General features: G+C 40.5%; 1 protein-coding gene across 6 annotated transcripts in view; it reads left to right on the top strand.

The window, feature by feature from the left end:
• The window catches only part of NRXN3 (neurexin 3), a 1,780,548-nt gene that overhangs the window by 627,779 nt on the left and 1,130,882 nt on the right, over positions 1–21,887 (top strand). For all 6 annotated transcript variants that reach the window (XM_075530567.1, XM_075530566.1, XM_075530569.1 and 3 more), the window contains 2 exons: positions 12,949–13,152; positions 19,078–19,104. In XM_075530567.1, the coding sequence (XP_075386682.1) occupies positions 12,949–13,152; positions 19,078–19,104 (231 nt within the window). The remainder of the gene's footprint in view (positions 1–12,948; positions 13,153–19,077; positions 19,105–21,887) is intronic.

Raw genomic sequence — 21,887 nt, 5'->3', positions numbered from 1 at the left:
CCTCCTATTTTTTGAGCTTCTGTATAATAAGGAATCATTTATTGAATTCTGTGACAAGCACTGCCTAAGACTCTGGTTTTATCCCCTGCTCTGCTCAGCTTTGGGTCTGCACACATGGTCTTCCGTCAACTCACCTGTCTTCAGCTCCTTTCCGTACGGTTCACTCTTCTCATCTTTGAGACAAAAGGTTTATATTCTCTCCACACATTCTCTGGGAAAGCAAGCAGTGCCTGAGCTGAATCCCCACAGCATTTCGCTTCTCCTTGAAATATGACAACTCACTTGCACTCGCAATTTAATGTATGCCCTCAACTTGACTATAAGCTCATGAAGCCCAAGGACTGTGTCTTCTAAAAAATTGCATTATGCTTAGTTTGTTTAAATGACATCACATTTCTAATTCTATAATAGCATTGCTATTTGAGGAAAATGTTGCAGGAGTTTGTTTGTAAAATAAAGATTCTCCATTTTATAAACCAGGATTCCTTAAACTGTTCTTTTTTCCTCTCCGAAAAATTTGCAAGAGTTTATACCTGCTTTTCTTGAAGTGAGAAATGCTAATCAAAATATTCTCCGTGTATGAGGGGTCGACCCCAATCCCAACTATGTGGACACACCCCTCATCCCCAAACCCCACTCCCACTCCCCACAGAATTAACTTCAGAGGACAGCACTGAAGCTACAGCTCAGGAAGAGGGACATGTCTGATCAGAGCACACGGGAGCAACTAAAGAGGGAGTAAGAGAGTGTGGAGCACATCCTGGTCCACTGAGCCCTGAGGACAATATTCCCGCTCAGAGCAGCCAATGCACAGAAAGGACCATATGGCTGGCCTCACCAAGAGACATGACGTCCCTCACTGACCCATAGCCCTACAGAGGACAACACTGGAGACGCAATGCAGGAATTGAGTCCAGTCTGACCCCACCACACTGAGACAAAACACGAAGGACATGCAATAGAACAGCAAGGGGAACAGAACAATGAAGTCCCTAGGGAATACCCAAAATACACCTTGGGGCCAGGGTGTGGCACCTCATCAGACTTGACCCGAAAATATTCCTAAAGGTTAACAAACAGACTTTGAACTATTTACAGGCTTTTCTCTCTTTTTTTGTCATTGGCCTTTTTGATGTTATTCTTCTTCTTTTGTTGCTTTGTATTGTTCTCTCTTGTTTTTTATGCATATTATTATCACTGCAGCTCTAGCTAGATAAGACAGGCGGGATAAACAAGCCAGAGGAGAAAACAACAGGACCCATGGTTCTGGGGGGACATGGGAGAAGGGGAATGGAGGGGGGTGGGGGGAAGGAAGTGGGTGTTAACAAACCTAGGGACAAGAGAACAATAAGTGATCCAAAATCAATGATAAGGAAGGTATAGGAGGCCAGGTAGGGCTTGATCCAGGGCAACATAACTGAGAGGAATTACTGAACCCAAATGAAGACTGGGCATGATAGTGGATAAGAGGAAAGTCAAAGGAAATAGAGGAAAGAACTAAGAGGCAAAGCATTTTATAGAGGTCTAAATACAGGCATGTACATATGTATATGTAAATATATGTATATATGATGATGGGAAAAAGATCTATGTGCATATATTTATAGGTTTAGTGTTAAAGTAGCAGATGGACTCCGGGCCTCCACTCAAGTACTCCCTCAATGCAAGAACACTTTTTTCTATTAAATGGCATTCCATTATGCTCACCTTCCCGGCACAATTTCTGCAGACAAAGCAGTATAGTGTCTGGGGTCTTAAAAGCTTGGAGACAAACACGCGACCATCTAGCTGAGAAGTAAAAAAGCCCACATGGAAAAAGCACACCCTCCTGTGTGATCACAAGGTATCGATGGAATCAGGTATCAGGCATCAAAGAACAAAATATCATATCATTGTGATTGAGGGGGAGTGTGGAGTGGGGGCCCAAAGCCCATCTGTAGGCAATTGGATGTCCCCTTAGAGAAGGGTTGCTGGGAGGAGATGAGCCAGTCAGGGTGCAGTATAGCACTGATGAAACATACAACTTTCCTCTAGTTCTTTAATTTTTCCTGCTTTCACTATCATGATCGCAATTCTACCTCACAAATCCAGCTAGACCAGAGGATGTACACTGGTACAGATTGGAACTGGAAATACAGGGAATCCAGGATGGATGAAGAACCCCTCAGGACCAGTGGTGAGAGTGGCGATACCGAGAGAGTGGAGGGAAGGTGGGGTATAAAGGGGGAACAGACTACAAGGATCTACATATAACCCGCTCCCTGGGGGATGGACAACAGAAAAGTGGGTGAAGGGAGATGTCGGACAGTGTAAGACATGACAAAAAATAATTTATAAATTGTTAAGGGTTCATGAGAGAGGGAGGGGGGAAATGAGGAGCTTATACCAAGGGCTCAAGTAGAAACAATAATGTTTTGAGAATGATGATGGCAACACATGTACAAATGTCCTTGACACATGTATGGATGTTGTGATAAGAGTTGTATGAGCCCCCCGTACAATGATTTTTAAATTGTTCTTCATATCTTTAGAGTGCTGTAGTTAATTAGGAATGAGAAACCAACATTATTGTGAATGAGGGCAGCCTTTGTTTTAAGAATGGGAAAAGGTAGTTCTTCGGAGCCTTGTCCACAGGAAGGAGGAAGTCATCCCACAACAGTTCTGGTTGCCTGGAATCGCTGGCCTCACTTATGCCTGCTCAAAGCTGGAGATGCATGTTGGTCCTGCTGTTGCAAACTACAGATTTAGAAGCTGGCAGGCATTGCATTCCTGCATACATCTGCACACTGTTTAAGATCAGCCCAATTTGGGTGGAAAGGAAGCAATCTGCATATTTTGGAAGATTTGTCAGAATAAAACACACTAAAGAAGAATGTGTGAGGCCAATAGTTACATGAGTAAGCAGGGGCCCATCTTGAAGATAGGAAAAGGTGATCGATAGATGATGTGATGAGACTAAGCTTTTATAATTGTTTTTCAGAGTTTCTTCTCTCCCTAGGAGGTTCTTTAAGGGCTGGTGTAAGTATAGTACAAGAAAGTTGACTTGGTTTGCTAAGTACCAAGTACAATATGTGAAAGCATGTAGCCAATTGCTCACAATATATCATCAATGGTTCTTCCATATTTGTTAGCATTAAAGCTATTTTCTAGTGCTTTTATTGTGTCTCTCTCTTGAGTCATTTTGCTAGCCTAATTTTCACCTTTAAGATGTAAATGACATCATTTTCTCGTATGTGTAGGCAGGAAGAATCTCTGTAGCATTCTCATCTCCTGTAATCCATTTTATATGTAGTTTCTATTCTCTCCTTAATTAGAACTCAATCACAACTAAAACACCTTATGTTTCTAGTACTCTTGAGGAAGTTGGCATACTAAGTTGTAATCATTTACTGTTTCTTGTTCAGGTGTACTCAGTTTATAAAATTAAGGTTAAAGTGGGGAAATGTTATCTACCAGATACTCTTTCAAGTTGAATTTTTTAAAAAAGCAATGGAAAATGCGATAAAGTCAGGAATAAATAAAAGGGGCTCAACTGAGTGTCATGAAATTAAAAAGTGGTAAATAAGGAGTAAATAAGACATAATTCTGGAACCAAGGCAAGAGGAATCTAACACAATGAGGCTGTTAGATCCTCCAGCATAGTATTTCAAAATCAGAAGAAATAGCTGAAAATATGCATCAATAATTAGAAAGTGAGATGTACAAATCACAAATGTAGGGAAATTTAAGTCATGAAAAATGAAATGGCATGTATACAGATGGGTAGCCTGGGTATGGCCAGGCTAGTTTTGAATCAGACAATCATATGGACTACCAATCTGTGAATAAAAATTTGAAGAACAGTGTCACATTGACCATGAAAAAGAATGTTCCGAGATCTATCCTGAAAGACAACATTGTCAGCGATGGGCTGATAGCTGTACTCTGACAGGGGAGCTGATTAATGTAACTCCATCAATGCAGCAACCATTGATGCCAAACATGAGAAAATTCATGTGTTTTTTTACATAAACTACTGCACATGCAATCAAGATGCATTGATAACTAGTGCTGATTATGATGTAAAAATTGGAAACTAAGAAGTATGGGTAGTTGGAAAATATGGCCTTATCGATTGAAGCAATGCTAGAGATCACATAATACAATTTTTCAAGATTAATGAATTAGTCAGAGCAAATACCTTTTTGCAAAACATAAATGGTGATTATACATGTGTAAAGAAAACCAAAATCCTCAAAACTGGACTATCGTGATAAATGGAGAAAGATTGAAGTTGGCAAGGATTTTGCCTTACTTGGATCCACAACCAGTTCTCATGGAAGCACAAATCACAAGTTCACATGATGTATAGTTTAAATAAAGCTGCAGCAGAAGATCTCTTTAGAGTATTGTAAAGCAAGGATGTTACTTTGAGGACTATGATGTGCCTGACTCAAGCTATGGTATTTTCAGTCACCTAAGGTGCATGAGAAAGGTACACCTTGATAAGGAAGATAGGAGAAGAACCATGCATTTGAACTGTGGTACTGGCAAAAAAAAAAAAAAACAAAAACAAAAAACCAAATCTGTTGTGGAAGAAGTATAGCCAGAATACTTCTTTGAGACGAGAATGGCAAGACTCTGCCTCACCTGTTTTGGACATGTTAGCAGGAGAGGCCAGTCCTTAGAAAAGAACATCATGCTTAGTAAAAAAAAAATATGAAGACCTTCTACACGATGAATTGAAACAGTGGCTGTAACCATGGGCTAAAACATGAGAGCAATTGTGGGATGGGGCAGGACTGCGTAGTGTTTTGTTCTGTTGTACATAGGGTTGCTATGTGTCATAACTGACTTGATAGAACCTAACAACAAAATCCATATGGATTTTGCTGGAGGGACTACACATGAATCAAATCTACTAAATCTATGGAAAGAGACAATGGACAAACCTCATATCAGTAAGAACCAGGCCAGAGGCTGACAATACAACAGGCCATCATTTGTTTATATGCTAATTGAAGTAGAAGAACATGAAAAGAAGCCCATGAGAACCTAAGTACAACCTTGTATATTTATTGCTGTACATATTGTTAATATGAGTAGACACTAACTCAACTGCACTTAACAGCAACAACATAATACTATCTATTAAAGCATGAGGAGAAATATGCAAATACTTTCATATATGTAAAGAAACAAACTGAATAGGTAGTCCTATAGGCCTAGTGAGGTAATATGTTAAACCAAAACAGCAAGGGAACAGAATCAAAAGTTAAGGTGCCATAGATAAATGTATCAAATAGCTTAAGAAATCCCCTTGGGACACATTCTCTAACCAAGTGATTTGCCTCATCAATGACTACATAGACAATATTAGTGAAGAGATCATAATTATTTACCAAAAAATTCTAAAGTCAAATGGACTTTTGGAGCTGAAAAACAGAGTAGTCAAATTGAAAAGGTCATTAGAGGTACTCAACAGTAGATTTGACTTGGTGGAAGAAAACAATAAGCAAGCTTGATGATAAACCAATAGAGATCATGCACTTCTAAGAAAAGAAATAGGAAATAAAAGAAAATGATAAGGCAGATTCTCAGAGAAATGTAGGATACCATTAGTGTACCAACAAATGGATAATAGGATTACCAGAAGAGCAGGTGCGAGAAAAGGGGACAGAAAAAATATTCAAATAAATAATGACTGGAAATTCATAAATGTTATAATAAATATTCATCACAATGTGTTTTTAATAACAAAGGCTCAATGAATTCTAAATAGAGTAAATGCAAAGATAGCCACATCTAAAAACATGAGAGTTAATATATTCAAGGTTAACGGCAATGAGAAAATATTGAAAGCAGCAAGAGGAGTACAATACGATTACTGGGGCTGTGCCATCTTTACAATCATTGCCATTTTTAAGCCCATTGTTGTAGCCACTGTGTCAATCGATCCCATTGAAGGTCTTCCTATTTTTCACTGACTCTATACTTTACCAAGAATGATGTTCTTCTCGAGGTACTGGGCCCTTCCGATAACAAATGCCAAACTATATGAGAAGTCTCAGCATCCTCATTTTCAAGAAACATTCTAGGTGCACTTCTTCCAAATAGATTTGCTCACTCTTCTGTCAGTCACTGGTGCATTCAATATTCTTTGTCAACACCATAATTAGAAGACTTCAATTGTTCCTTAGCTTTCCTTACTCATTATCCAGCATTCACATGCTATGAGAAAAGCTAGCTTCCAAATGAATGTGAAATAAAGACATTTCCAGATAAAAAGTAGCTGAAGACAATTGCCACTAGCTGATTTGCCTTACAAGAAATATTACAAAGAAGTTTTTCTGGATGAGAGACAGTGACAGAAGACAGTAACTTGAATTCACATGGGGAAAAATAGAGCTCTGTAGTAAAATAAATTATGTGGTAATGATAAATGACAGTCTGATCGCACATTTCTTTTTCTTAACTGTTTTTAAAAAGCAATTGCATACAGCTATAACTATAAAATTGCATTCTTAGGCTATAGCATATAAAATATAACATATTTGGCAATGCCAACACAAATGAATGTAGTTCTAATGGAAAAGGAAAATGAAACCAGAAGTTAACTCAAATCCACAGAGAGAAAAATGGAGTTAGAAATTGTAATAAAAGAGAGTTAGAATTGGTAACTGATAATAGTAACAAAAGCAACCCTATTAAAAGGTTTGGCCTCTCCTCTCTTAGATTCAAGAGAATCATATTATTCAGTTTGTAACACCTATAGACATAATGGGGATAACAGTAATTCCACAGAAATGAAGAGAGGGAGCTATATAACAGTAGATTTTCCAAATTGTCCAAGAATTGAATTTGTATAAATCCTAAGTGGATTCTACTAAGCTAACATGCAAGTCCTAAACTGTATCATCATCAGTAAGGGAGTAACTAAAAACAAAAACAGTTTAAGAGTCATTAGATTGTATGCTAGTGGAAAAAAACCAATCAAGACAAAAACAGGTAGCATAGCAGGAGGAAGAAAGAATCATATATTCAAGAGATAAATAGAAAACAAAATAAAGGGGATATAGGTAAGTGGTTATGCAGTGGGCTGCTATCTGCAAGGTCCATGGTTAGCAACCAGCAGCCCCTTCATGGGAATAAAATGGGGTTTTCTATTCCTATGAACAGTTCCAGTCTCAGGAATTCCCAGGGCAGGTCTACCCTGTCCTAAAGGGTCCTTTGAATCAACATGGACTCAATTGCACTGAGTTGGCTTTGGGGTGGTTTTCTTTTGGTTTATGTAAAAGCCATTTTGTGGGCATCGCACGATGTGGTGTCTAATTATTCAATCTGATATATTTTACACTGAATGACTTTGCTCGTTAATTGAATTTTCCCCCTCTTAAATTAGCATTCTGTTCATGACAGTCCTTGTGTTTGAAACCTTTAAGCAAATTAATATAAATCCATGAAACAGACTTTGTTTCAGCAGAGCTCTGCATTAAATTTTCTGCTTCATCACTCTCCCTTTAAAAAGTATTAGGTTAATAATGGACAGAACACATTCACAGAAATGCACAAAAAGGGACACAGTGAGATAGATACTCGCTTCATTTTGTACCATTAGCCGTTACTACATCTACACCTGATGTTTATTTTCTGAAACTGCTAAGATTTACACATGCAAAAAATACACACGTATACACATGCATTATACATATCCAGAGAGAGAACTACAATCATTCATTTTAGAATGCATTAATGTGAAATACATTTAAAAAACACTTTTTTGGGCTCACTACATTTCCTAATATCATCTCAAAACAGGCATATAGGTATATGTACATGCCTAATAGAAGATCCGTGCTCTTATTAGATGCCTTCATGTCATCTCCAACTCACGAAGACTGTGTAGCACAGGTACACTCTGCCTCATCCTGCCCCCCCCAAGCAGTGCATGCAGGAGCTCATGGTTGCAGCCACCCATCTTGTGGGGGGTCTTCTTCCCGCCCCTCTAATTTTACAAGCAGGATGTCTTTCTCCCAGGACTGCTCTCCACTAAGAGCATCACCAAAGTGCATGAGATGAAGGCTCACCATCCTCAGTTCTAAGGAACGTGCTGACTGTACTTTTTCCATGACCAGTTGGTTTGCTTTTCTAGCAGTCCATGATAGATTCAATATTTTCCATCAATACTTTAATTCAAATGTAGAAATGTTCTTGGTCTTCCTGATTCACAGCTTTCACATGCATGGGAGACATTTGAAAATCCCCTGGCTTGGGTCAGGCGCACCTTAGTCCTCAAAGTTATATGTTTTTTGTATTTCCAATCTTTCAAGAGGTCTTTTACAACAGATTTGCCCAGTACAATAAATTATTTTATTTTCTGACTGCTGCTCAATGGGTATTGCTTGTAGATCCAAGTAACAATGAATCCTGGACAACTTAGTCTTTTCTGCATTTATCCTGATGTTGCTTGTTGATCTAGTTGTAAGGATTTTTGTTTTCAAGTTGAGGTGTAATTCACACTGCACACTGTAGCCTTTGATTTTCATGAGTTAAATGCTTTCTTCTCAGCAAGCAAGGTTCTGTGATAAGAGTTTGTTAATAGGTCCTCCTCCAATCCGGATGCTTTAATTTTCTTCGTATATTCCAGCCTCTTGGGTTATTTGCTCAGCGTACAGATTGAGTAAATATGATTTATGATGAGTGGACACAGCCCTGTTCCATTTTCCACAATTATTATTGGTTATAATCCACACAGTCAAATGCCCTTGCATAGCAAATGAAACTCAGATAAGCATCATTGGGATGCCTTCTGCTTTGACCTTCAGCTCTTGGTTTCAAACTGTGAACCTTGCTGATTGCAGCCGAACCCATAACCACTATCCTACCAGGGCTCCCCTAAGAGCAAATAGTGACCCTCCATATCCCTCACATTTCTTTCGCTGCTTCCTGAGTTTTCAGTATTTCACCCATAGAAACCTTCAATACTGCAATTGAATGCTAACAATTTCCCTTTCACTCTGAGAAAGACCAATTGCATTCTTCCTTTTGGCTTTCTAACTCTATTCATTTTTAAATTGAGAATCAGTCTCCATTTCATTATAATGCTTTACTTTGTCTTCTCAACCACACTTTGTAATCTTCAGTGGAGTTCTTTTACTCCATCATTTCTCTGTTCACTTGACTGAATCTGCATTTAAGAGAAAGGTTCAAAGTCTTCTCTCCTATCCATCTGGGTCTTATCTTTCGCTCTTGTCTTTATAAAGGACCTTTTGCTTTCTTCCTGTGCACTGTCTTGATGTCATCCCTCAATGCCTCTGACTTTCTGAAACACCCAGGTCTATTCTTGAGATGGTCTCTAAGTATGATGGGATATATTCAAGGTTGTGCTTTGGCAGAGTTTTGATTAATGGTGTTTGTAATCATGCAAACACACACAGAGCATTGTATATGCTTATTGCAATATACTACAGAAAAGTGTATGTATTGTCTATGTAATTTTTTATATTTTAAAATACTACATATCTTTAAGTAATAGTATGTATACACACACATACAAACACACATTCAACCAAGTGTGCAGCATTATGAATGGACTTTGGTGAGTTAGATGTATCTATATGCTCCTGACAATCTGGCAGAATAATTCAGTTTACAGGCTTGAGAATGAGACTCCTTCCATTGAACTTCTAGCTCTGACCTTTATTGTCTAAAAACACCAATGAGCAAATAAATCCATTACTGTGTAACTGAGTCAGATTCACAGTATAAGGTGGAGTATAACTGCCCCGTGGGGTTTTCAAGGTTGTGAATCTTCACGGAAGCAGATGTCTGCATCCTTCTGCCCACAGTGGCTAGTGGGTTCCAACCACTGACCTTTCAGTTAGTTGGTCATTTCACTCCTGAGCCATCAGAGCTGCCTTTATGGTCTACCTCATATTGTTCTTATGTGGATTAAATGATAATGCATTCGAAGTCTTAAAACCAACAGGCAAATGGTAACTACAACAAACCAGTTTTGTTTCTGATTATTGGTCTACTTTTTATTCAGCTCCTCTGGAAGATAAAGGTGCGGAGCATGTGTTAATGTGAGATTATGCTTTCCATCTAAGAATAGATCTTCAGAATCTAAGATTAGATGCTATCTAAGAATAGATCTTTTGTTGAGAGGATGCCTTCAATTAAAACACTTTATCTGTGATCCTTTCATGGTTTGCAAAGTGTAATGTACAACTATTGGCTTGTCGTGGCTCTATTGTTATTCTTTCACCTCTCTGATGGTTGCTTTCCTGGACTGTGATTAATGAGGGCAGAGATGTGTATCATATTTTGTTTGTTTGTTTGTTTTCTCTCACATCAATGTCTTTAGCACCTATTGGAGCCACGGGCACATGATACGTACCAATTAGTACAACATAGCATTTCTTAATCTAAACTCATTTATTCCCTCTCAAATGTTTATCAAAGTCACTGAATTTGTTTAGTCTCCATTTGCTCTTGTGTAACTCCCAAAAGATGCCTGATGCTTCATGTAAGTTGAACAGTGTGTTGTTATCAGAAGATTTCTCCTTTTTCCCTTTATATCCATACAGTTGCTATTTTCTTTCCCTGTCAGATCTGGTGCCCTCACTTTTTCCATTAGAAACGTCACCCATCCATCAGACCATTCATCCACCATATCTAGTCTATCCCCATACCTCCAGGCGCTCCTCAGATGCTCACTAGCTTTATTTTCTATCTTTCTTGTCTCAATCCTTTTTGCCCTCTCAGTTATTTATATATTATATCTCTCTTCAAGCAGGAACCTTGTCTGCTTCACCTTTTTGCCCTCCATAGCAGGCAGGTAGCACCTATTTGACAATAGTAAATTTCGAAGGAGGACTTAGTTCTGCATGCCAGGCTCAGTGACACGCTGTTTTCACAGAAATGTGAGCGGTGGTCTCATTCTGTGTTCACTGTGCATAGTTGTGAAGTGAATTGTTAAAAACATCCATATTTTAAGCAGCACGGTATTACAAAGAGGCAATGTGCTTCGTCCTCAATATACTGAATTAAAATCCAGTCCAGGTGACTCTGGGCCACGATTTGCCCTCTCAAGAGTCTTGTTTTCCTTATTTGAAGGTCGGAATGTTAGAGCCATCAATGTTCTAGAGAAATGCATGAGAAAAGATGGGGGGACCGTTTAGCAAAAGCGACTGTGGAAGTTCTCAAAAACATGCGAGTTTCCTCTCTTCCTTATAGAGACGTTACTTAGCTCAAGAAAAGCCACAGTAGTGTCATTTCTATCTATCTATCTATCTATCTATCTATCTATCTATCTATCTATCTATCTATCTATCTATCTATCTATCTATTGGCTTTAGCCCCAGCTCCATCAGTCTGCTTTGAAGAGGCCAATCAAATGATCCCAGTGGCTGACCACAGCAGGCTGTGTGTCTCATCTTGCCACCGCCTTCTAGAACTGTGGTTCTCAACCTGTGGGTCGAGACCCCTTTAGGGGTTGACCGTTCCTTTCACAAGGGTCGCCTAAGACCATCAGAAAACACATATTTCCCATGGTTTTAGGAACCGAGACACCGCTCCTCTGTCTGTCTCCAGGCGGGTCCGCTCACAAGCAGATATGTTGATCTGGTGAGAAAGATGCTATCTCAACCTTCACACTGATGTTGGCTTTTTCACATACTGCCGCAAAATGTAGCAATGTAGTTTACTGTTGTCATATTAAGACTGTTACCCATGACATACCATGCTTCAAGACAAAATTTCATTTATTTGTCATTGTGAGTGGGTTGGAAAGGGGGAACTGATTACAAGGATCCACATATGACCTCCTCCCTGGGAGATGGACGGCAGAAAAGGGGGTGAAGGGAGACTCCGAATAGGGCAAGATATGACAAAATAACAATCTATAAATTATCAAGGGCTCATGAGGGAGGGGGGAGCGGGGAGGGAGGGAAAAAAATAGGACCTGTTGCGAAGGACTTAAGTGGAGAGAAAATGCTTTGAAAATGATTAGGGCAAAGAATGTACGGATGCGCTTTATACAATTGATGTATGTACATGTATGGATTGTGATAAGAGTTGTATGAGCCCCTAATAAAATATAAAAAAATGTAAAAAAAAAAGAGTTGTATGAGCCTGTCAGAGGATGCACAGCGGTGCAGTAGGGATCTGGAAACACAGGGAATCTAAGATGGACGAACCCCTCAACACCAGCGGTGGGAGTGGCGACACCAGGAGGGAAGGGGGTGTAGAAAGGGAGAACCGATCTTGGAGATCTATGTGTAACCTCCTCTCTGGGAGATCGGGAGGTGGGTAATGGGAGATGCCGAGCAGTGTAAGATAAGATAAAATCATTATTTATAAACTATTAAGGGACCAGGGGGAAAGGGAGAGCGGGGAGGGAGGGGAGGGGAAGAAAAAGGAAACCGAGCTGATTCCAGGAACCCAAGTGGAAGGCGAATTTTGAGAATGACGAGTGCAACGAATGTATAAAGGTGCTTTACTCAATTGATGTATGTATGGATTGTGATAAGAGTTGTATGAGCCCCAATAAAAAGATTTAAGAAAACACAAAATAAACAAAAAAAGAAATAAATATTTCACAATATATATTTACATATTGTTGTGATGAATCATGATGCTTTATTTATGGTTAATTTGTAGCAATGAAAACATCCTGCATATCAGATATTTACATGATGATTCATAACAGTAGCAAAATGACAGTTAAGTAGCAATGAGGAACTGTATTTATTTTATGGTTGGGGATCACCACATGAGGAACTGTATTCTATGGTTGGGGGTCAACACAACATGAGGAACTGTATTTTATGGTTGGGGGTCAACACAACATGAGGGACTTGGCAGTTGTTGCCCTCTCCAAGCTGGTATGGCTTCCCTGGAAGCACAGGGTACTTGGAAACTCTCCCCTCCTCCATGCCAACAATCTCCTCCCTTCTGTTTCGGCAGAGGCGTCCATCTTGAGCTACGACGGCAGCATGTACATGAAGATCATCATGCCCATGGTCATGCACACCGAGGCAGAAGATGTCTCTTTCCGCTTTATGTCCCAGCGGGCTTACGGGCTGCTGGTGGCCACTACGTCCAGGGACTCGGCTGACACCCTGCGCCTGGAGCTGGATGGGGGCCGTGTCAAGCTCATGGTTAACTTAGGTATCGTATGAAGTACCCTCTGCCATTATGTTTGGGCTTGTCTTCTTTTTCCTTTCTGATTTTCATCGGTTTGATTGAATTCTTTTGTTTGTTTATTGAAAGTTAGCTGTTTACCTCTTGTTTAACAGACCAAGGATAAAACCCAATCGTAACAAACACCTCTTTCTCCTTGTTTCTGCATGAGGTTTTGATGTCAAGTTCTGGTTTCTGACAGTGGTGGTTTCTTTATGAGATGATTTGTTTTCTAAGTTTCCTTTCTTGGTCTTTTGGAATTGTTTAGCTTTGTGTACAACACGCTACTTTGGTCCATCTTTTGATCAAACCCATTCCCATTAAGTTCATCTCCTTGGTCACCACTCAAAACAGTCAACAGTGGGGGCAGGATCAGGGCAGGAAAAGGAGCCCGCATGGGAGGGCGTCACTGGAGACCACTAAGCAGCTCTCGGGGTCATGAGAAATGCATGATGTCTAACTCAAAATGACCATCAAATGAGGGTGACCCTGAAGAGACTCGCTCTGCTCAGACTTTCACCTCGTGGAGAAGATAAGTCATGTTGTTTCTATTGTCCCTTTGGAGAAATAATCCAATTTGTTAGGGTATGTGACCCATGGAAGGAAAACGTTATTTTTTATATGCGCCCCGTCTTCCTTCTTGTTAATCTTCCCGGTGATTTCAACTGTTCCTCACTCGCTGCTCTGCTCTGCTCCTGTAGCACGTATCCATTTTCCTTGGTTTAAACAACCATGGCAACTCTAAATGTAAGCTTTCTTAGGATGGATCTGGTCTTTCACTGTCATTACCTATTACCGATATCTTGGATATTTTCCTCTATTGACTTGTGGCTACTGACCCTCTCGCTGAATTCTAAGTAACTTTCCCTGAGGGCAATGCCCGGGCTTAAGAGGTTAGTGATATAGATGAACTCAACTCTCATAAGTTTTTTCATTTGTTTAGTTTTATTGAATACTTTTGGATCTAGAGTTCGTCTGTACATATTTCAGTAGACCAGCTTGTCAGAGGCATGGAGATGACATGACGGACCAATTAACTAGATGCCAGGACATCAAAGCCTAGGTGGCCTGTCAGGCGGGATTGATGACTGACTCCCTCTCACTTAGCCTCCTGTCATTTGGTCTCACGTGAAAACTGCCTCCACGACAAGGCGGAGATCCTTAGTGCACAGACTGTTTTGAGCAGTGGCTTGTCTGGTTGTGTCTTTTGCTCCCCTCCCCTTCCAGTTTGCAGCTTTTATAACACTCTGGCCTTTTTCCTGTCCAAACTCATTTGCATTCTGTTGTCAGTGTGTCTCTTGATTTCCCTTTGGTGTGTGTGTGTGTGTGTGTGTGTGTGTGAGTTCAGTTCCTTTGGGTTTTGTTTCTCTTTTCTGTTGGATTGTTTTCTGTGTTCTTGAGTTCCCAAGCCCTCCCTCTCATCCACCATGTTAAATCAAAAGATGGTATTCAACCCTTCAAAGGCCCCAAGCCTGCGGCCCGCCTAGCAAACAGCCTTGAGAACAGAGTGTACTGAGCAGCCTGCAGGGGCTGGCATACCCCTGTCCCTCCCGCCTTCCCGACCCCACGCTAGCCTCCCAACAACCAAACCGTGAAAGAGTATATTTACATCAAACCAACAACCAGCATCCAATTGCCCATTTCTCAGTAAAACCAAACAAACATCCAAAAGCAAGCATAACCCCTAAGTAGCTCAGAAAAGGATGAAGACAACTTTTAACTTTGTCTTTATTTCAAAGTAGGTGAGGGACAGAGATGAAAGGATGATTCAGCCCCAAGTGATCCTGGGGAAGTGAACAGGGTGTCCTCATCCCTACATGAACTTGTTTTGTTTCTTTGTTAAATAATGTTTCATGAAGATTAGAAATCCAGATGTAACAAGCGTCACATCCCAAGAAGAAAATTGGGAGGGGAAAAAGAGGATGAAGGAAAGATGGGTAGTTTGTCTCTTTCTCCTATGCCGGGAGAGAGAGAGAGAGAGAGAGAGAGAGAGAGAGAGAGAGAGAGAGAGAGAGAGAGAGAGAGAGAGAGAGACTCACACACAGATCTCATGTGTATTCTTAGAAGCCTTCTTTTGACCCAGGAGATGGGCTTTACCAAAGGCTTCAGCCCCCTGTCCCTCCATCCCTTTGAAATGGACAATCTTCTAGGCAAAGTGGAGAAGCGGAGCCCATTCGGACGGAGTGTAGTACTCTTTCAGGAGCAATCATGGTTTCATACAGGGGATAGTTTTCCATGCTTACTTGCTTGCACTTATTGATTTTTTTCTGACAAACCTAACATATAAAGTTCAAATTTTTATTATATATATATATATATATACATACAACTTCTCAGATCCATTCTTTGTTCAAAGATTCTCCTTCCAACCCCTTCTTTTTTAAATGAACCAAAGTTCTTGGATAAACTGGATTGAGAGATAATGGATTTTTCATTGACTTTTTGACACACACACACACACACACATTTTCTTTGTCCTTCTTATTAGTTTACATTTCATTTTCTTGGGTATAGAATGAAAGATTGCCAAACAGAATTTGAGTTCAAGCGCCTGGTCCTGGCACTCATGTGAAACTATTACACGGTTTTATCACCCCTCAAGTTGAATCTCTTTCCTAACACACAATACAAATGATATTCCATTTTTTTTTCACATTGACTTCCACAAAATCTCATGCTTTAAAAGCTAATTTACACTTCTCTAATATAACACATCTTCAAAAAGATGAGGTTTTTCCAAGAACTTCACTTTCTGAAAATAGCCATCTACAGCAGTGTCAGGCCCGAAGGACACCCTCCATAGTAGAGTACACACCAAGTCTTTGAAACATTGAGAAGTTGGCTACTGATCAACTGTATTTTGATTTATTGTAGAATTAAACAATACTATTTTTTATTATTAAAGATGTATGCTTAAAGATTTAAAATCCCTTACTGCATTTCCATCTCGATTATTCTTGTGAGATATGGCCAGAAAGTGTTTTTGTGTTTGCTGTGACAAATTTGGAAACAGTGAAATACACAGACAGACTTTTTAAGCACACAAAAACGTTGGTGACAGAGCTAGAGTCAATTCATTTCAATTGCCACCACATCCTTGGTTATCTGTTACCGCCACAAGTCCACACCGTTGATGGATGATGTGACCATCTTAATGACTTCCAACTGTGTTGAGGGAGGTCATCTTTAAACATGGGACGAAGGAAACTCCTCTTCCGTTAGGCCCAGCTTGACTTGAGCCACCGGGAGGAAAGTCAGTTGATGCTGGTACAGCTTCAACTGGAGTCCCGTCTTCAGCTGAGTCCTGGAGTTCTCCATCACAGGAGGCTCTGAGGCGCATCTTGAAGTTTGGTTAATTGCACTTGAATTCCACAGATGTTCCCTTCCACCATACCTGGACTTTCCTACTGCTGTGTGCACGGTACACACCACTGAAGACACAGACTTCCTGAAGCCATCCACCTCTTCCATGCACCGCTCAAAGCTCATCCATCTGGAAAATCCCTTGAGACAAATTCAGACAAAGGGAAATAAAACAAAGCAAAGAGCATTCACGCTTCAGACACCATTCTGAGGCTTAAGAACCTATATTTTAGGCGGTCTGAGAACTTTGCTTGCTGCCAAAATTAGATCTAAGTGAAATTGCTTTCCCAAGTCAATTCATGGACTCATTTTTTTCTAAAACAAACCAACATAGCTTGTGAATGAGGGGCAAGAGATGATTTTCACGTCAAATCATCTAAGCAGGTAACGCGATGACACTATTATCCTGTGGTTGACTTAAAATGACCGCCTTGTCATTCCATCTTGAAAGCTCCAACTCTTCACTTTGGTTTAAAAGACAACTTGACATGATGCTTTTTGGGTGAGCTGAGAAGGACAAGCAAGCCCAGCACCAGTCTCTAGACCAGGTTCCTGTCCCATAATAAGAGCCTCAGCTTTGAAGAGACCAAGGAAGACCAGGCCTTCTTTTGAGGATTAGTGCTTGAAGCCCAAGGTCTCGTTGAAGGATGCCATAGTCTGTTCCCTCTCTCTCTTTGTGAGTCAGGCGAGTGCATCGCACTAGCCTTGGGTGATGATGCTAGGTGTAACCAAGAGCAGAAGCTCCCCCCTCTCCTTCCCTCCCCGCCATCCCTCTCCCCGGCCCTCACCAGGGGCATGGCCTCCTCTGTCTGGTGATCGTACTGGTTGCTCCAGGGCTGTTTGCTCCCACTTTTCTGTTGCGGTTGACGACACATGACAAACCTAACCGCACGAAATCAAACCCAGATTTTTCTCAAGAGATGATAATTGGGGGAACAAATGTCTATCCTGCATCTTTCCTCAGAATGACTGGGTGTGCAAATGGCTCCTGTCCGGATGCCCATAGTTTCATTCTCCCATCACTGGGACTTGTTTCCTTTTTTCCTCGCTTGCTGGCTTTAAATGGTCTACATGGGGACATTAAGTGGTGGCATTGTGACCTTGAAAGTCCTCATAACTAAACTGAAGAACAGTAAACGGATTAGGTAAAACTTAGGTAGAAGAAGCACAAAACAGAACAACAAAGTTTATTACTGTACTTGTTTCCCCTGTTTAGCTTTCTTTTCCTTATTCTCTTCTATTTTTTAATGTGTAGCATAAAAAAATTCCTATTCAAAATCTGTCCATCATAAGCCAACCATAGGTTCAAATGGGCAGTTCGGTGGCGATTAACTTGATGCGTTGCTAACCATTTTGCCTATTTCCCTTAAACATGCCCATGGCGTCTAGCCAAGAACTTTTAGGAAGCGATGTCCATGATTCTCAAACAGATAATCACAAAATCATAGCTATCCTGATCTCTGGCAGAACAGAACTATCCAGCTGCCACCACTGGAAAATTAGTCACCTCATTTTCTCCCCTCTCTTATCTATTAAAATAAAAAAATATATATCCTTAAGATGCAGACTCTCCGAGTGGAATAGGTAGGCCTATTCAAAGGCACCCTAGGCCAACCGCACACGTACCTGTCTCGCCTTCCCCCTGAATGCTGTAGGCATCTGATTCCGCCTGAGCATTCCGGCAGGAAGACGGAGATGAGCTCCGTGAGTGGGTTGGTGTGGGAGCCTTTGAAATGACAGCGACAGTATCCCAATCCCCCTTTGACACCACACTCGACCCGCCTCTCTAAAATCTGGGATGGGTATTTGTGCGGTTAGCGGTTTGCAAGTGGCCATTTTATGACAGGAAATGACCAGGTGGTGTTAACCCTTTCCTTGCCTGTGGGGATGATGGCAATTCTACCATTGTCCATTTCAGTAGCACTGGGGGCCTTGACCTAAGGGGGGGGGGGCGTTTGTTTGTAGAAAAAGAGAAAGGGTTAAATACTGCACTGAGAAACTTCATGGGCAACTATTTTCAATGATACAAGGTGCCAGACTGTGATGTATCTTTGGGGGAGACCAATTTAAAAATTGTGTCAATGCTATTTTCAAACAAAAGTTAACAAAACCAAGTGTGTGGGGGGGAGAGGCTCTAACTTGCATTTAGTAGGGGAAAAAAATTTGGGGGCCTAATTTGCCAGCTTGACAAATTAATATTTCAAAGTTCAGGTATGAAGTAATTTATATAACTGAAGAGTTGTTTAGTTGAAAAAAAATAAAAAGAAGCCTACTCGCTGTTTATTGTGGATATATATGTATACCAGTATATATCTCTATACATATGTGTATATATATGTGTGCGTGTATATATACATGTATCCAACTTTACTAAACAATATACTGTACATGTACACCCACCCTTAACCGCGTACATATTGTGTATATATAAAATGGCCACATTTCTTGCGTGTGTCTGTCCCCGGAAGGGTGGACTGATTGTTTTTGGATGTCTGCAGCTGTTACCTTGAAGGATGCAATTTCATCTTTCATTTATTTTTCCCCATCTAGACTGTATCAGGATAAACTGTAACTCCAGTAAGTTTTTCCTCAAGTTTCATTTTGTTCTTAAAAAAAAACAAACAAACTGACTTTATTTTGTTTACTGTTTTATGAGCTGTTTTTATTTGAATGCTCTTGTTTGTTTGGGGTTGTGGAGTCGGGCAGAGGAGGTTGACTGGGGGTTGGGTGCTGGCCAGGTCCTTGAGTGTGGTGGCAGAGGGCTGTTGTCTCTGAAGGAGGGTGGGTCCTCTCTTCTTTCCTTGCATTTATTTTTATGCAGAAAAGGAGGGAAAGGTACCTGGATAATGAAATCATTGGGAATGCCTTGAAATGGCAATTTGTTGTCTTTGGAAAAACCATCCTCGGAAGTAGGCAACCAGCATGCACTTCTCTACTACTCAACTTTCCAGATTCCAAGCACAAGTTCACGATCCAAATGGTGACTGCCAACTCAGGTATTTCTAGACTGCCCAGGGCCCTTTAGGAGGGTGAACGAACTTTGCCCTTGCCTTAATTTTAACCAAAGATTTGAGAGACTCTGGCTCTACAGAATGAAGAATTGGAACTTTCTATTTCTGTGCATCTTACTCCACCCAGATATCCTAGTTCTTGAAGATGGGTTCTGAAGGGCTTCATGCTCACACACAAACATTAATTTGACTCATCAAGGAAGGAAAACGAGGAAGAATGAGGAAGGATGAGCACTGGGGAAGAACAGGAGAGGAAAATGCTTTGTATCACCCAGTGTATTCCTTCATGTAATAAACACAAACAGCTCTGTAAATAGTCTCCAAACCTCAATGACTTAACAAAGGAAAGGCTTATATTTAGGTCAGGCAAAGCCCAGGGCCAGTTGGGTAGCTCTCCCCATGAACTCTCTCCAAGGAAGAAATTCATGGAGCTCAGTTCCTTCCAAGTGTTGTCGCAACCATTTGGGGGCTCTTTGCTTCTAGTGATCTCCATCGGGGGAAGAAGAGAACTTGGAAGGTTGTGGCGTATGTTTCATCTGAAAGTGATAGACAGCTCCTCTGACCACATTCTATTTGCCAGCTGTTACCTCATTCTCATTGCAAAGGATGCTGGGAAAAAGAGTCTTTCTGTGTACCCATGAAGAGAAAGTAGGGATTGGCTGAGCATGGGGCACACTAATTCTTTACTTGAGCTCATCATTTCAGATTCTTTCTTTGCCGGAGTCTTTCTATAGGAACAATCTCAGAGAAGTAAAAGGAAATAATCAAAATATATGCATTTATTCACTTGTCCATTGTATCATATTAAATATTGTTATCTTCTTTCTTGATGGGAGATGTATTATTGTATTTTGGATTCAAGTCCAAATCTGATATGTAAACATATATTGCATAAATATATGGATAGCGTGTAAATTTACACGCAAAAGGAAAAAAATGCTTTTAAACTATACATCACCAACCATATGCTGAAGTATATTCTAAAGCATATATTTTATGCTGGTGTTGGTATCACTTTTGGAAATTTTAACTAATTTATTTTGCTGTGTTTGCATACTTCTGATTAACCATAAATATATCATGATCCTTAGTTCATTAATGTTTCTTTGAAATATCTTTTTTTCTCTAAAGGCTTTCTCTAAAGCCTTCTTTTTTGAAAAGAGCTTCACTGAAATATAATTTACATACCATGACATTCACCCAATTTAAAACAAAACAAAACTTCAGTAAATATATAGAGTTGTCCAAATAACAACACAATCCTCTTTTAGCACATTTTCCTCATTTCCCTTCAGAGTTAATCCTTGTTCCCACCTTCAGCCCGAGGCAGTCTATTTCTGTCTCTATACATTTGCTTCTTCTTGACATGTCACATAAATGGAACCATGTACGATGTAATCATTTGCATCTGATTGCTGATGCTGCTCTATCTTTTTCTTTTACTGTGACCGCACATCTTTGGAAAGATTTCCCTGTTCCTTTGAGGAGAGGCTAAAATAGAAGTTGAGAATAAAGATGGAAAGCCTCATCCAGGGTTGGTTTGAGCAGTTTCTGGCTTCAGAGATTGATTTGGAGAAGAGAACAGAGGGCTAGTTTGATCTCACGCTCAGCCAACATCACCACCGGGCCCGGGGCATTACCGACAGTGCTGTGACTGTGTTTGAGCCAACTATGCAAGGTAATTGGGGGAGAAAGGAATTACAGGTGAGCGGCGCATTCAGACCCTCTTCTCATTGACAACATGGCAGAGATAGAATCTCCAGATGTCCCTTGGATAGGTTTATGGGTTAGTAATTTGACCTGAATTTGAAATATAAGGTACATGGAATAGGAGAGGGATTCAGTCTGAGTTTGAGAGGGAGGGAACTCAGCCTTATCTCTTGCTGCCATGGCAATAGAAGCCTTAGCTGCCTTTTGCTCAGCTTTTGAAACAGAGCATCTCTCTCTCTCTCTCTCTCTCTCTCTCTCTCTCTCTCTCTCTCTCTCTCTCTCTCTCTCTCTCTCCCTCTCTTTCTCTCTCTCTCTCTCTCTCTTTCTCTCTCGGCTCCACTGAGGTAAACTTGAATCAAGTTTAAAAGTAAGTTCATGAACTTCCCTAGTCCTTCTTGGCGATATTTTTCCAGGGTACTTTTCTCTGAAAATCACTCAGATAAAATGGTTTTTGTTTGGGGCTGAGACTATTTCCAAAGGCTTCCGTGACACTGGCTGTAAGGGGGAGAAGAACCTGAAATGCAGGCTGGTGTTGCAGGGCGAAGAGGGAGCGAGCATCCATGAGAGGTGGTAGTGATCTTGAGACAAAAGCAGTTTTCTTCTAGCAATTCTGTCCTAGAGCTTCGTGGGGGACCCTGT

This window comes from Tenrec ecaudatus, chromosome 14, assembly GCF_050624435.1.
Source record: "Tenrec ecaudatus isolate mTenEca1 chromosome 14, mTenEca1.hap1, whole genome shotgun sequence".
Taxonomy (NCBI): domain Eukaryota; kingdom Metazoa; phylum Chordata; class Mammalia; order Afrosoricida; family Tenrecidae; genus Tenrec; species Tenrec ecaudatus.
This window is presented reverse-complemented; position numbering and strand designations above follow the sequence as displayed.